The sequence below is a fragment of the Salvelinus namaycush genome, chromosome 3, assembly GCF_016432855.1.
Source record: "Salvelinus namaycush isolate Seneca chromosome 3, SaNama_1.0, whole genome shotgun sequence".
In the NCBI taxonomy this organism is placed as follows: Eukaryota; Metazoa; Chordata; class Actinopteri; order Salmoniformes; family Salmonidae; genus Salvelinus; species Salvelinus namaycush.
The window spans coordinates 3,444,081-3,461,907 of record NC_052309.1 but is presented as its reverse complement, the minus strand read 5'-3'; the positions used below and the strand labels follow the sequence as shown (position 1 = coordinate 3,461,907).

The 17,827-nt window shown below is 43.6% G+C and overlaps 1 protein-coding gene across 1 annotated transcript in view; it reads right to left on the bottom strand.

Moving 5' to 3' along the window:
- Positions 1-14,763, bottom strand: part of LOC120044752 (phospholipid-transporting ATPase IC-like) — a 39,768-nt gene extending 25,005 nt beyond the window's left edge. Inside the window, 10 exon segments of the mRNA XM_038989430.1 lie at positions 393-481; positions 937-1,095; positions 2,555-2,637; positions 4,187-4,257; positions 4,360-4,432; positions 5,842-5,903; positions 6,252-6,350; positions 9,549-9,662; positions 14,153-14,250; positions 14,622-14,763. Coding sequence (XP_038845358.1) covers positions 393-481; positions 937-1,095; positions 2,555-2,637; positions 4,187-4,257; positions 4,360-4,432; positions 5,842-5,903; positions 6,252-6,350; positions 9,549-9,662; positions 14,153-14,250; positions 14,622-14,763 — 990 coding nt within the window.
- Between the last annotated feature and the right edge of the window lie 3,064 nt (positions 14,764-17,827).

Sequence of the window (17,827 nt, the reverse complement as noted above, 5' to 3'; positions counted from 1 at the left end):
CAGGCAGCAGGGAATACAGCCACAATTAGCGTGGGACACCTCCGCAGTCCCAGCCAAAATGGAAAACCCTGCTAGCTTTATACTGATAGCTACCAGCTAGGATGGTAGCTAGCTCCAGCAAACAACTTCTGTCTTTTTTGGTCTGGCAGGATCCCGGGACAGATAGTAGCAGTCACAGCAACTGAGGATAACCGTGCCAAAATCAAAAAGTATATCAACCAAACTTTGAGAGCAAACACTGTCACAACTTTACAAAAACAATAAAACCGAGATCTCTTGTTCAACATACGTCACGCTCTGATGTAAACGGCTGTTAATAAGAGACTCCATTTAATAAAGGGTGAAATATTTTGCGAGGTGTAGTGAATGACTTGAAAGGTAATACCCCTTACAGTGTACACCATGTAGTTCATCAATTCATCGATTTTAGTCCTCTTGAATCTGGTCTTGCCCCCATTCCTCATGATTTTAGTGTCAGCGCCTACGTCAAAACAGCAAACAAACAGATGAGTAAGGGGTTTGGATGAGATTAAGTCCAAGACGGCATATTTACATGACTGCATGTCCATGTTGTTGGTATGTCTGTATATTGATCATGAAAGTGTGTCAGGTATTTACCTGAAAAGGATGTCTGTGGGTGTGTCAAATCATGTGTTATTCATCACATGCTTCGTAACCAACCGGTGTGGACTAACAGTGAGAGAGTGAGTGAGAGAGTGAGTGAGAGAATGAGTGAGTGAGAGAATGAGTGAGTGAGAGAATGAGTGAGTGAGAGAATGAGTGAGTGAGAGAATGAGTGAGTGAGAGAATGAGTGAGTGAGAGAATGAGTGAGTGAGAGAATGAGTGAGTGAGTGAGTGAGTGAGTGAGTGAGTGAGTGAGTGAGTGAGTGAGTGAGTATATCCATTGGTTCTGAAAGGTTGTGCAAGGTATTTACCTGCGAAGATGACCAGTCCGTGACACTCGTCAGTGTTTCTGATCCTGCATCCTCTCAGCATCATATTGTCCAGATCCAGAGGGAATCGGTCTTTTCTCCAACGCATGGTCCCCGTGAACTTATCTAGACGGTTGTTAGGCTCCTCACACACTATCATGGCTGTATGAGGAAACAAGGGAAGTGACCACACACTATCACGTCTGTATGAGGAAACAAGGGAACAATGACCACACACTATCACGGCTGTATGGGGAAACAAGGGAACAATGACCACACACTATCACGGCTGTATGAGGAAACAAGGGAACAGTGACCACACACTATCACGGCTGTATGAGGAAACAAGGGAACAGTGACCACACACTATCACGTCTGTATGGGGAAACAAGGGAAGTGACCACACACTATCACGGCTGTATGGGGAAACAAGGGAACAATGACCACACACTATCACGGCTGTATGAGGAAACAAGGGAACAGTGACCACACACTATCACGGCTGTATGAGGAAACAAGGGAAGTGACCACACACTATCACGTCTGTATGAGGAAACAAGGGAAGTGACCACACACTATCATGGCTGTATGGGGAAACAAGGGAACAGTGACCACACACTATCACGGCTGTATGAGGAAACAAGGGAACAGTGACCACACACTATCACGGCTGTATGGGGAAACAAGGGAACAGTGACCACACACTATCACGGCTGTATGAGGAAACAAGGGAAGTGACCACACACTATCACGGCTGTATGAGGAAACAAGGGAAGTGACCACACACTATCACGGCTGTATGAGGAAACAAGGGAACAGTGACCACACACTATCACGGCTGTATGAGGAAACAAGGGAAGTGACCACACACTATCACGGCTGTATGGGGAAACAAGGGAAGTGACCACACACTATCACGGCTGTATGGAGAAACAAGGGAACAGTGACCACACACTATCACGGCTGTATGAGGAAACAAGGGAACAGTGACCACACACTATCACGGCTGTATGAGGAAACAAGGGAACAGTGACCACACACTATCACGGCTGTATGAGGAAACAAGGGAACAGTGACCACACACTATCACGGCTGTATGGAGAAACAAGGGAACAGTGACCACACACTATCACGGCTGTATGGGGAAACAAGGGAAGTGACCACACACTATCACGGCTGTATGGAGAAACAAGGGAACAGTGACCACACACTATCACGGCTGTATGGAGAAACAAGGGAACAGTGACCACACACTATCACGGCTGTATGAGGAAACAAGGGAAGTGACCACACACTATCACGGCTGTATGAGGAAACAAGGGAACAATGACCACACACTATCACGGCTGTATGAGGAAACAAGGGAACAGTGACCACACACTATCACGGCTGTATGGAGAAACAAGGGAACAGTGAACACACACTATCACGGCTGTATGAGGATTCTCTCTCCCTCTCCAAAATACACACATTTTATATACCATTTTGGTCATTTGCAGATGCTCTTCTCCAGAGCGATGTACAGTTAGTGCCTTCCTCTTAAGACCCAGCACACATATCTAAATAAATGTACAGTATCTAACGTCCATCTGTTAAGACGGACAGTAGAGCAGTATGTTACCATCAAACTGTGCCAGCTGTTGCTCCTCCTGCAGTCTCTCGTCTGTCACTTTCAGACCCATTTTAAACTTCAGGTTGGTTTCCCTGCCAAACAATAAATGTACGTTGATATTTCAGTAGACTCATTTGGGGACAAATTCAGTATATATATACACACATATATACATACACATATATATACACACACACACACACACACACACACATATACATATATATACACACACACACACACACACATATATATATATATATACACACACACATATACATATATATATATATACACACACACACACACACACACACACACACACACACACACACACACACATATATATATATATATATATATACACACACACATATAAATACACAGATACACATATAAATACACAGATACACATATAAATACACAGATACACATATATACATATATATATATATACACACACACACACACACATACATATATATATATATATATACACACACACATATAAATACACAGATACACATATAAATACACAGATACACATATAAATACACATACACATATAAATACACATACATATACACATAGATAAATACACATATATACACATAAATACACAGATACATACATACACATATAAATACACATATAAATACACAGATACATACATACATACGTATATATATATATAAATAAAAGGGAACATCTGTACATTGTACACAAGGACAATAACCTGATCTTTGAATTAACTGAAACATGCTGGGCTTCTGATAGTGTTGTTTGACCAATGAGTTTTCAATCTAATCTACAGGCTGAACGAGACTGTGATGAGAACAAGTCTCAGCAAACCCTTTTTATCTCACTTCGCCTCTAAATGTGTACGTTTACACAAAAGCACGTTCTGTCAATGTAATTTTATCATGTTATCAAGGGGTAGATATTGACAAATGCAATTTGAAATGATAAAATCACACATAAAAAAAGGTTTTAAGACATGGTCTGCATCCCAAATGGCACTGTATTCTCTATACAGGATAGTGCACTACGTTTGACCATGGCCCATAGGGCTCTGGTCTAAAGTAGTGCACTACATAGGGAATAGGGTTCCATAGGGCTCTGGTCTAGAGTTCCATAGGGCTCTGGTCTAAAGTAGTGCACTACATAGGGAATAGGGTTCCATAGGGCTCTGGTCTAGAGTTCCATAGGGCTCTGGTCTAAAGTAGTGCACTACATAGGGAATAGGGTTCCATAGGGCTCTGGTCTAAAGTAGTGCACTACATAGGGAATAGGGTTCCATAGGGCTCTGGTCTAGAGTTCCATAGGGCTCTGGTCTAAAGTAGTGCACTACATAGGGAATAGGGTTCCATAGGGCTCTGGTCTAGAGTTCCATAGGGCTCTGGTCTAAAGTAGTGCACTACATAGGGAATAGGGTTCCATAGGGCTCTGGTCTAGAGTTCCATAGGGCTCTGGTCTAAAGTAGTGCACTACATAGGGAATAGGGTTCCATAGGGCTCTGGTCTAAAGTAGTGCACTACATCGTGAATAGGGTTCCATAGGGCTCTGGTCTAAAGTAGTGCACTACATAGGGAGCCATTTGGGACAAGCCCATAATTGAACGTTCATTGGCGAACATCTTACCCATCGAGCTCGGCTGTTTCAACATAACAAAGACTGTTGGGATTTGAACTGGACAACAACAGAATGTCGGCCTAAATGAAAACAAAAAAGCAAATAACCAAATCAAAATATTGTAACTGAATTATAAAATGGCTGGTTGGGTTTTTAGTCAGAGAACAAATATATGACATTACCGGGATGTGATCATTTTTCTTCAAACGAACCACATCGCCGACATGGATATTCATCCACTTCGACACTTGAAACCTGGTTTGGAAATAGTTTGTTACAGTCAGCTACTCAGATTCTTTATAAGTCATGTTCAAAACATGACATTTGTCTTGATGCACAACACAGACAATAACAACAAAAACTATTTCAGATATTATAAAACGGTATGCTGCTGCATCATGGAGCTCCACACCCACAGAGAGAAACTATTACAGTATTGTGTAATATACATTCATACCATAGACCTACATTTACATTTACATTTAAGTCATTTAGCAGACGCTCTTATCCAGAGCGACTTACATTTAACCTTTTTTTATTTTATTTAACTAGGCAAGTCAGTTAAGAACAAACTCTTATTTTCAATGACGGCCTAGGAACAGTGGGTTAACTGCCTTGTTCAGGGGCAGAACGACAGATTTGTACCTTGTCAGCTCGGGGATTTGAACTTGCAACCTTTCGGTTACTAGCCTAACGCTCTAACCACTAGGCTACCCTGCCTAGATTTACAACTGTTCTCTGTACTACCGCATGGCAAGCGGTACCCGGAGTGCCAAGTCTAGGACAAAAAGGCTTCTCAACAGTTTTTACCCTCAAGCCATTAGACTCCTGAACAGGTAATCAAATGGCTACCCGGACTATTTGCATTGTGTGCCCCCCCACCCCTCTTTTTAACGCTGCTGCTACTGTCTGTTCATCATATATACATAGTCACTTTAACTGTACATTCATGTACATACTACCTCAATCAGCCTGACTAACCAGTGTCTATATGTAGCCTCGCTACTGTATATAGCCTCTCTACTGTATATAGCCTCTCTACTGTATATAGCCTCGCTACTGTATATAGCCTCGCTACTGTATATAGCCTCGCTACTGTATATAGCCTGTCTTTTTACTGTTGTTTTATTTCTTTACCTACCTATTGTTCACCTAATACCTTTTTTGCACTATTGGTTAGAGCCTGTAAGTAAGCATTTCACTGTAAGGTCTACTACACCTGTTGTATTCGGCGCACGTGACAAATAAACTTTGATTTGATTTAATCTGTCCCATTATGGAGTCTGTGAGAGCACGGGGCAGTGCCATCGAGGACATCTCCATTTTGAAGTAGTCCATTTTTCTTCTTCTTCTACTACTACAACTTGTATGAGTTGGTAAACAAACTGAAAGGATGCATACTGCCACCTGGAGTGTGTTTGAACAGGTATAAAGCCAAGGATGGCGATTTACTGCCATCTGCAGTTATGGAATGTTTGCTCACAAGCATATTTAATTGGCTGATCCCTCCCGATGACCTGGATGTAACTTTGTGATCCTTCCTTAAAAACACTGCAAGTCCCACCCAGTTGACTACTTTAAAATGGTGTCAACTTTCAATGGAGCTGCCAATGACAAAACTAGTTCTATCGAAGGAGTGATTCTCTATGGTTCCTAGTCATTACCTGCCATCCATGAGAACTTCACACTTCCTGTTATTGATCTCGTTGTCCATCCTGTGGCGGGCCTGTTGGAGAAGAAAGGAAAGACACCAGGCAGGGGTTCAGCACTAGATTAAAAAATGGACCACAATGTTCTCTTCATAAATGGAGTGCACTGCATATGCTATCAATGAAAAGGAGGCCTCTTTCTTGGTCCGTCTCTCATCTGTAGGACGACACGATTGGATGAAGTTAACAGAGTCTGGGCAGCGGCAAACGTCCCGATTTTCCACTCTTTTCCTTGTATACTTGAAATGCTTTACACCAATCCTATGTTTTTAAATCCACGATGGGGAGTGTTAACAAATGCATACTTTGGGAGAAGGGTGGAGAATTGAGATGCAGCCAGCGAGGAGGAGGTTGGAGTCACTCACCAGATCGTCCACCAGGTCTTTGATGGCTGTGATTCCCAGCACCAGAACTAAAGGCACTAATGTGGTGTACCAAGGCAACGTGGTGATCTCAGGAATAATCTGGTGATTAATAATGTGCATTAATATCACAATCTATTCCTTTATCCAACATTTTAGAAAGTTTCAAAGCAGTGTGTTGACTGCAGGAATAATCTGGTGAATAATAATGTATTATTGTAATGTAATAATGTAATATATATTAATTATAATGTTTCATATTTTATTGATCTGCGGTTTCTGTTGACCAACAAGGCCAGGGTCCTGTATAATAACACTTCCTCCCTTCTCAGGCCAGGGTCCTGTATTATAACACTTCATCACTGCTCAGGCCAGGGTCCTGTATTATAACACTTCATCACTGCCCAGGCCAGGGTCCTGTATTATAACACTTCATCACTGCCCAGGCCAGGGTCCTGTATAATAACACTTCCTCCCTTCTCAGGCCAGGGTCCTGTATTATAACACTTCATCACTGCTCAGGCCAGGGTCCTATATAATAACACTTCCTCCCTTCTCAGGCCAGGGTCCTGTATTATAACACTTCATCACTGCTCAGGCCAGGGTCCTGTATTATAACACTTCATCACTGCCCAGGCCAGGGTCCTGTATAATAACACTTCCTCCCTTCTCAGGCCAGGGTCCTGTATTATAACACTTCATCACTGCTCAGGCCAGGGTCCTGTATAATAACACTTCATCACTGCTCAGGCCAGGGTCCTGTATTATAACACTTCATCACTGCTCAGGCCAGGGTCCTGTATAATAACACTTCCTCCCTTCTCAGGCCAGGGTCCTGTATTATAACACTTCATCACTGCTCAGGCCAGGGTCCTGTATTATAACACTTCATCACTGCCCAGGCCAGGGTCCTGTATTATAACACTTCATCACTGCCCAGGCCAGGGTCCTGTATAATAACACTTCCTCCCTTCTCAGGCCAGGGTCCTGTATTATAACACTTCATCACTGCTCAGGCCAGGGTCCTGTATTATAACACTTCATCACTGCTCAGGCCAGGGTCCTGTATTATAACACTTCATCACTGCTCAGGCCAGGGTCCTGTATTATAAACTGGGTGGTTCGAGCCCTGAATGCTGATTTGCTGACACCCATATATCAAACCGTACACCATGGGTTTGGACAAAACATTTATTTGTACTGCTCTAATTACGTTGGTAACCAGTTTATAATAGTAATAAGGCACCTCTGGGGTTTGCATTGCGTCGTGCCTAAAAACAGCCCTTAGCCGTGGTATATTGGCCCGTATACCACACCCCCTCGGGCCTTATTGCTTAAAAATTACACTTCATCACTGCTCAGGCCACAGTCATGTACGTTGAACACGAGAACGTATATTACAGGGACAGTACCAGTACCATATTTACAAAGTGCAGGGATACTGGAGCGATAGAAGTAGATATGTATAGGGGTAAGCTTCTCTTCCCCAGTGATGTACCGGGCTGTCAGCACATCCAATCCCCTGGTCGGTGGCTCACTAAACAGAGAACATCCCTGGTCATCCCTACTGCCTCTGATCTGGAGGACTCACTAAACAGAGAACATCCCTGGGTCATCCCCACTGCCTCTGATCTGGAGGACTCACTAAACAGAGAACATCCCTGGTCATCCCTACTGCCTCTGATCTGGAGGACTCACTAAACAGAGAACATCCCTGGGTCATCCCCACTGCCTCTGATCTGGAGGACTCACTAAACAGAGAACATCCCTGGTCATCCCTACTGCCTCTGATCTGGAGGACTCAATAAACAGAGAACATCCCTGGTCATCCCCACTGCCTCTGATCTGGAGGACTCACTAAATACACATGCGTTGTTTGTAAATGATGTCTGAGTGTTGGAGTGTACCCGTCTGTCTGTAAAAAAATAAAAATAAAAATGGTGCCGTCTGGTTTGTTTAATAAGGAATGTGATATGATTTATACTTCTGATACTTAAGTATATTTTAGCAATTACATTTACATTTGATACTTAAGTATATTTAAAACCCACCACACACACACACTCACTTTCCCACTCACCACATACGCTGCTGCTAGTGTTTATCCTCATCCATCCTGTTGCCTAGTCAATTTATATTTACCTACATGTACATATCTACCTCAATTACCTGGTACTCCTGCAACTACTCAGTACTGGTATTCCCTGTATATAGCCATGTCATTACCTGGTACTTCCTGTATATAGCCATGTTATTACCTGGTACTCCCTGTATAAAGCCATGTTGTTACCTTGTACTTCCTGTGTATAGACATGTTATTACCTGGTACTTCCATGTTATTACCTGGTACTTCCTGTATAAAGCCATGTTATTACCTGGTACTTCCTGTATATAGCCATGTTATTACCTGGTACTTCCTGTATATAGCCATGTTATTACCTGGTACTTCCTGTATATAGCCATGTTATTACCTGGTACTTCCTGTATATAGCCATGTCATTACCTGGTACTCCCTGTATATAGCCATGTCATTACCTGGTACTCCCTGTATATAGCCATGTCCTTACCTGGTACTCCCTGTATAAAGCCATGTCATTACCTGGTACTTCCTGTATATAGCCATGTTATTACCTGGTACTCCCTGTATAAAGCCATGTTGTTACCTTGTACTTCCTGTGTATAGACATGTTATTACCTGGTACTTCCATGTTATTACCTGGTACTTCCTGTATAAAGCCATGTTATTACCTGGTACTTCCTGTATATAGCCATGTTATTACCTGGTACTTCCTGTATATAGCCATGTTATTACCTGGTACTTCCTGTATATAGCCATGTTATTACCTGGTACTTCCTGTATATAGCCATGTCATTACCTGGTACTCCCTGTATATAGCCATGTTATTACCTGGTACTTCCTGTATAAAGCCATGTTATTACCTGGTACTTCCTGTATAAAGCCATGTTATTACCTGGTACTTCCTGTGTAAAGCCATGTTATTGTTATTCACTGTGTATTTATACCTCGTGTCACTATCTCTATTTATTTATTATTTAATCTTATCTTTAACTCTGCATTGTTGAAAAAGGGCCCATAAGTAAGCATTTCACTGTTAGTCGACACCTGTTCTTTACGAAGCCTGTGACAAAATTGTATTGATTTGATTCCTTCCGTACTGTAGCATAATGTCTGACAGGGAGACTGCTACAAGTGGAACCTCAGTGGTCTACCACTGAAGATTCTTATAATCCGTTAGTATTGAAAGTTGGATGTAACACAGCTGTCTCCGGCAGACTTACCTGTAAGATGAGCAGGGCCAGAAAGTACAGGTTGGCAGCTCGTTTGAACTGCTCGAACAGATTCAGTGGGATGAATGTCAAGGCGTTATATTTGTATGTCTTGATTCCATTCCCCTAGGGCACAAAGAAACAACAGTACATTTGGTAAGACGGTGAACTGAAGAAATAAGGACAGGTACATAAACATGGTTAAAATGACACAGAGAGAAATCCTCCACTTTAATGTCCATGACTCATTTTACTGTGGATATAGATACTTTTGTACCCGTTTCCTCCAGAATCTTCACAAGGTCCTTTGCTGTTGTTCTGGGATTGATTTGCACTTTTGGCACCAAAGTGCGTTCATCTCTAGGAGACAGAACGTGTCTCCTTCCTGAGCGGTATGATGGCTATGTGGTCCCATGGTGTTTATACTTGCGTACTATTGTTTGTACAGATGAACGTGGTACCTTCAGGCGTTTGGAAATGGCTCCCAAGGATGAACCAGACTTTCATTTTTATTTTACCTTTATTTAACTAGGCAAGTCAGTTAAGAACAAATTCTTATTTTCAATGACGGCCTAGGAACAGTGGGTTAACTGCCTTGTTCAGGGGCAGAACGACAGATTTGTACCTTGTCAGCTTGGGGATTCGATCATGCAACCTTTTGGTTACTAGTCCAATGCTCTAACCACTAGGTTACTTGTGGAGGTCTAAATTTTTTTGGGCAGATTTCTTTTCATTTTCCCATGGTGTCAAGCAAAGAGGCACTCAGTTTGAAGGTAGGACTTGAAATACATCCACAGGTACACCTCCAATTGACTCAAATTATGTTAATTAGCCTATCAGAAGCTTTAAAGCAATAACATCATTTTCTGGAATTTTCCAACCTGTTTAAAGGCACAGTCAACTTAGTGTATGTAAAATTCTGACCCACTGGAATTGTGATACAGTGAATTCTAAGTGAAATAATCTGTCTGTAAACAATTGTTGGAAAAATTACTTGTGTCATGGACAAAGTAGATGTCCTAACCGACTTGCCAAAACTATAGTTTATTAACAAGAAATTTGTGGAGTGGTTGAAAAACAAGTTTTAATGACTCCAACCTAAGTGTATGTAAACTTCCGACTTCAACTGTACGTCCTATAAAGTGGTCTACTTTGGATACAGGGGAATAGAGTGCCATTCGGGATGCTGCATACGGACACCTAAAGGACGAGAGTAGGACATGGCTACCCAGACTATTTGCATTGCCCCCCCCTCTCTTCTACACTGATGCTACTCTCTGTTATTATCTATTCATAGTCACTTTAATAACTCTACCTACATATACATAGGCATGCACGAGAGCACTAGGCATGCATGAGAGCACCAGCTGTTCTGGATGACTGTGTGATAACGCTCTTGATAGCCGATGTGAACAAAACCTTTAAACATGTCAACATTCACAAAGCCGCAGGGCCAGACGGATTACCAGGACGTGTACTCAAAGCATGCACGGACCAACTGTCAAGTGTCTTCACTGACATTTTCAACCTCTCCCTGACCGAGTCTGTAATACCTACATGTTCCAAGCAGACCACCATAGTCCCTGTGCCCAAGGAAGCGAAGGTAACCTGCCTAAATGATTACAGCCCCGTGGCACTCACGTCGGTAGCCATGAAGTGCTTTGAAAGACTGGTCATGGCTCACATCAACAGCATCCTCCCGGACACCCTAGACCCACTCCAATTCGCATACTGCCCCAACAGATCAACAAATGACGCAATCTCAATCGCACTCCACACTGCCCTTTCTCACCTGGACAAAAGGAACACCCATGTGAGAATGCTGTTCATTGACCAAAGCTCAGCGTTCAACACCATATTGCCCACAAAACTCATAAGTAAGCTAAGGACCCTGGGACTAAACACCTCCCTCTGCAACTTGATCCTGGACTTCCTGACGGGCTGCCCCCAGGTGGTAAGGGTAGGTAACAACATATCCGCCACGCTGATCCTCAACACTGGGGCCCCTTAGGGGTGTGTACTTAGTCCCCTCCTGTACTCCCTGTTCACTCACGACTGCGTGGCCAAACACGACTCCAACACCATCAATAAGTTTGCTGACGACACAAGTGGTAGGCCTGATCACCGACAACGATGAGACGGCCTATAGGGAGGAGGTCAGAGAACTGGCAGTGTGGTGCCAGGACAACAACCTCTTCCTCAACGTGAGCAAGACAAAGGAGCTGATCGTGGACTACAGGAAAAGGCGGGCTGAAAAGGCCCCCATTAACATCGACGGGGCTGTAGTGGAGCGGGTCGAGAGTTTCAAGTTCCTTGGTGTCCACATCACTAACGAACTATCATAGTCCAAACATACCAAGACAGTCATGAAGAGGCCACGACAAAACCTACCTCAGGAGACTGAAAAGATTTGGCATGGGTCCTCAGATCCTCAAAAGGTTCTACAGCTGCACCATCGAGAGCATCCTGACCGGTTGCATAACCGCCTGGTATGGCAACTGCTCGGCATCTGACCCTAAGGAGCTGCAAAGGGTAGTGCGAACGGCCAAGCTTCCCGCCATCCAGGACCTATATAATAGGCGGTGTCAGAGTAAAGCCCATAAAATTGTCAGACTCCAATCACCCAAGTTATAGACTGTTTTCTCTGCTACCGCACGGCAAGCGGTACCGGAGCGCCAAGTCTAGGACCAAACGGCTCCTCAACAGCTTCTACCCCCAAGCCATTAGACTGCTGAACAATTCATCAAATGGCCACCGGACTATTTACATTGACCCCCCCCCCCCCCCTCCTCCTGTACACTGCTGCTACTCGCTGTTTGTTTGTTACCTATGCATAGTCACTTCACCCCCACCTACATGTACGGATTACCTCAACTAGCCTGTACCCCTGCACACTGACTCGGTACCGGTTTTTATTTTAGCCTACTTGGTAAATATTTTCTTCTTCTTGAACTGCATTGTTGGTTAATGGCTTGTGAGTAAGCATTTCACAGTACAGTCTACACCCGTTTTATTCGCCGCATGTGATAAATAAAATGTGATTTCATTTGACACCAGTGTAAAGGTCAGTAAAGGTCAGTGACTTTATAAGAGTAGTCTTAAAAGGAAAACAGCAGCTAGGTGAAGTACCATTATGGATAAGAGTGTGGTTTAGGAGTGGTGCTCTAAAAGTAGTGGCTTTAGCCCAGACTCTCTGCTCTTTATTTAACCAGGGAAAGCAGCACATTTAGTTACACACAGAACACCGTACACCTGCTCTGTCTGTTCCTTTAAGGAAGTATTAACCGAAGAAACAGGGAGGTTGGTTTTTAGGCGAGTGTCTACTGTGTACAAGGAATTTCCAGTGTCATAATCCCTATACCTTATGGCAGGCAGAGCACAACCACAGATCATGGGGAAAAACAAATGAATAGCTGCAAACAAAAGCTGAGCTATTTTCAGATGTCAGAGAAGACTTAGTCATTAGTTTGACATCTGTACTTTGTGCCACCAATGTGCCTGCAGTTAGCATTCTAACTAGCCTTTTGTTTGTTTCGACAACTGAATGAGATTCGTATCACCTCATTTTCATAATGGTAGCCTTGATTTCAGGCTAACTCTCTGATGATCGACACTCTCATGGTAACATGAGATTATTCTAATGATGACTAACAAGTAAATGAACACAAAAGAGAAGAAGTTCTATCGCCACAGATGGGAAAGAGAGCCAACTACAGACTAACCAGGAGTCCTGTCAGTCACTGGTAAATACCTCTGCATTATTACAGCACCATAAAATACATAGACTCTGGGCTGAAAATATCAAAGTGTCCAGGCCAGTCTGACAGACACATCAGCACAGTAAGGAGGAAGTAGGGACAATCAGAAAAAAAACTGATCAAATAAAATACTTCCTTATTGTCCATGATGCACTGGATCTATTACTGCGTCAACAATGACAACATTGGAAAGTACGTATGAGGCAATCCAAATGGATAAATACCTCAACAAAGCACTGGCCTTTTATCTCCTACCGTACTCAAATATGGGCTTGTTTAAGGGACGACACTGTGCTCCTCCTAAGCACATTACAGCGATCGGTTTCTACCAACCTCAGTGTTTTCCCTTTATTGTCACGCTCCTGCCAGCAACTGTCATTACTCCTAAAAAATATATACTTGTTTCATTAGTCAATATTTTGCTTTACTCAGTCCGAGGCTGGTGTTCATTAGGGTTCATGAGGCTAGTGTTCACTAAGGTTCATGAGGCTAGTGTTCATTAGGGTTCATGAGGCTAGTGTTCATGAGGCTGATGTTCATGAGGCTGATGTTCATGAGGGTTCATGAGGCTGGTGTTCATGAGGCTGGTGTTCATGAGGCTGGGGTTCATGAGGCTGGGGTTCATGAGGCTGGGGTTCATGAGGCTGGGGTTCATGAGGCTGGGGTTCATGAGGGGATGCAACTATAAACTGTTTTAAACCCTTTTACAATGGGGAATCTAAAACATGTGTGTTTCTTATTGGACAAGTCCAGGTACACCTTTCATGTTTCTGTCCATTGCCTTTGTGTGGTGCCTAACGAACAAGACCTAGGCTTGAACCAGCAGTCCTGGGTGGAACTGGGAGAGAGGGAACTTACTGCATATTTACTCTTCTTGAGACACAAGAAGTATTTTTTCTGAAACTCTGGCAGGTTACAGAAGGCCCTGTCGTTCGCTTTGACTCTCCAACCAGACTCTGGAAACAGAAGGGCAGACAGTCAGACTCTGGAAACAGAAGGGCAGACAGTCAGACTCTGGAAACAGAAGGGCAGACAGTCAGACTCTGGAAACAGAAGGGCAGACAGTCAGACTCTGGAAACAGAAGGGCAGACAGTCAGACTCTGGAAACAGAAGGGCAGACAGTCAGACTCTGGAAACAGAAGGGCAGACAAAACATGGCAGCTGAATGGTGAAACTGGAACACTTCGAAATGAATCAAAAAGGTGGTATTACCACTATTAAGGGTGGTTTCTCAGATGATTGTCTAATGGATGAGGTGTGTGTGTGTGTGTGTGTGTGTGTGTGTGTACGACAGCTCTTCTCTAATGTCCTCTCCCAGTCTCTTACCGGTGCTCTTGGCCTCTTCGACCTGTGGACGCTCTTCATCTGAGCCGGGGTCCAACTCATCATCCGTCTCGTCGTCACTATATGGCATGACCTCATCGTCAGGCCCAAGTGACCCCTGGGAGTCTGCTCGCTCCCGACTCATAGTGGAGAAACGTCTGGAGGTCGCTCACTGGGGAGGGCGAGGGGAGAGGGAGGGGGATAGGGGGTTGAGAGGACAGGAGAGAAAGAGCGAGCAGAGAAGATTGAGGGAGAGAGAAAGGGGAGGGTGGGGAAAAAGAACAGAGTTTTCACCAAGGAGTATTTTGAAATAGCCACTGATTCTTGCAAATGATTTTGTCAACTCATTCTTCCAAAGCAAAACCGGTTTCACATTCACAAAGCATGTCAGAGGACTTGAAGTGCACTAAACAGTGAAGTTAGATTTCAGTCTTTGACAAGGAAAGGAAACTAAAGCACTCGTGTCATACACAAGATAAAATGTTTGTGTCATACTAGATACACTAAATAGCCAATAGCATGTAGACACCCATCCAAATTAGTGGATTTGGCCATTTCAGCCACACACATTGTTGACAGGAGTATAAAACGGAGTACACAGCCATGCATTGGCAAACACTGGCAGTAGAATGGCCTGTACTGAAGATCTCAGTGACTTTCAACACGGCACCACCGCCATAGGATGCCACCTTTCCAACAAGTCAGTTCGTCAAATATCTGCCCTGCTTGACCTGCCCCGGTCAACTGTAAGCGCTGTTATTGTTAAGAGGAAATGTCTAGGAGCAAAAAAGGCTCAGCTGCTAAGTGGTAGGCCACACAAGCTCACAGTGCTGAAGTGCGTAGCGTGTAAAAATCATCTGTCCTCAGTTGCAACACTCAGTACCAAGGACCACAACGCCTCCGGAAGCAAGGTCAGCAAAAGAACTGTTCGCCGGGAGCTTCGTGAAATGAGTTTCCAAGGCCCGAGCAGCCACACACAGGCCTAAGATCACCACGCGCAATGCCAAGCATTGGCTGGAGGGGTGGAAAGCTCGCCGCCATTGAAAATGTGTTCTCTGGATTGATGAATCACGTTTCACCATCTGGCAATCTGACGGACGAATCTGGGTTTGGCGGATTCCAGGAGAACGCTACCTGCACCATTGCATAATGCCAACTGTAAAGTTTGGTGGAGGAGGAATAATGGTCTGGGGCTGTTTTTCATGGTTCAGGGTACTTCTTCATTCAATGAAAGGGAACTCTTAATGCTACAGCAAGCAATGACATTCTAGACGATTCTGTGCTTCCAACTGTGTGGCAACAGTTTGGGGAAGGCCCTTTCCTGTTTCAGCATGACAATGCCCCCATCCACAAAGCGACATCCATACAGAAATGGTTTGTTGAGAGTGATGTGGAAGAACTTGACTGGCCTGCACAGAGCCCTGACCTCAAGCCAATCGAACACATTCGTGATAAATTGCGAGCCAGGCCTAATCGCCCAACATCAGTGCCCGACCTCACTAATGCTTGTGGTTGAATGGAAGCAAGTCCCTACAGCAATGTTCCAACATGTAGTGGAAAGCCTTCCCAGAAGAGTGGAAGCTGTTATAGCAGCAAAGGGGGACCAACTCCATATTAATGCACATGATTTTGGAAATAGATTGACGAGCAGGTGTCCACATACACTACAAAAGTATGTAGCCATGTAGCATAGAACCAAGGCAAAAAAAAACAAAAAAAAAACACTGAACCTTTCAACTACATAAAACCTTAAGGCAACAGGAGGTTTAAATATAGACAAATAGCCCAGGTGAATTTCCATTCCCCGTCACTAACCCTACCGGTTTTAAGGAGATGGTGGCAATGAGGTTGATCAGCAAGGCAGCAACCACATTCCTAAAGTTTAACCCATAGACAAAGAAGTGTTCTACAGACAGAAAACAGCTGTGTCTCAAACGTCACACTATTCCCTTAAATAGATGCACTACTCTTGACCACGGCTAGCGCTCTATATAGGGTATATGTAGGCTGCTATTTGGGATGCAGCCAGCCCTTCAGGTGACTACGCTGCTCTGTAGGGCTACCTCTTCAACACATGCCAAACAACATCCATCAGAAAGCACAGTAGAACCACAGTCAGAAATGTCAAGTCAACATTGTGCCATTATTCCAGCTCAGGTAAAAAAAAAAAATATATATATATATTTTTTTTTTTTAAATGGATGGAAATGAATCACAGAACTAGACTTAAAAAAAAAACTATTCTCCTCCCAGTCCCATGTCCACTCAACTGTACTGCCAAAGCCAAAACAGCAATGGCAACAACAACTTGGGGTATTTATTGAGCCAATAATATGTAGGTAAGCATTTTGTGCCATGAGATAGATTACTACTACCAACAATACACAGAGCACACTGACACATAGTTAACTCATATGGCTTTCAATGTCTTGTTAGATTATAGCTTAAAAATGGGTAATGGTCAAACATCCTAAAATGTCTAAGTACTCCGTGTTAGCCTTTTGGCAGCAAGGTCTTTTAGTGTCTTGGCGAGGAGGTCATGACTGAGGAGTGTTTTGCTCTCATTATAAAGTTTGAGATAATCCAGTAATTACCTCCTCACATCCACCGAAGCCAAAACAGGTTAAATACCCCAAAACCACTACATACTCTCTTTAATTAAAACAGAGCACTGAGGGAAAACATTCACACCAAACTGATAAGCCACTTGATCCGAATTACAAGTCCATTTTTACAAGCTTGTTAAAACAGTTACAAAAAAAATAATAATAAATAAAAATCGGGGGAAAAAATAAAAAGGCTACTTTATATTTTCATTTGTTTGATAAGGTTATGTACTTTAGTGTTAAGCTGGCACTAAGACAGCATTGAATGAGCTGTATTCCGCCATAAGCAAACAAGGAAACACTCATCCAGGGGCAGCGCTCCTAGTAGCCGGGGACTTTAATACAGAAACACTCACCCAGGGGCAGCGCTCCTAGTAGCCGGGGACTTTAATACAGAAACACTCACCCAGAGGCAGCGCTCCAAGTAGCCGGGGACTTTAATACAGAAACACTCACCCAGGGGCAGCGCTCCTAGTAGCCGGGGACTTTAATACAGAAACACTCACCCAGAGGCAGCGCTCCTAGTAGCCGGGGACTTTAATACAGAAACACTCACCCAGGGGCAGCGCTCCTAGTAGCCGGGGACTTTAATACAGAAACACT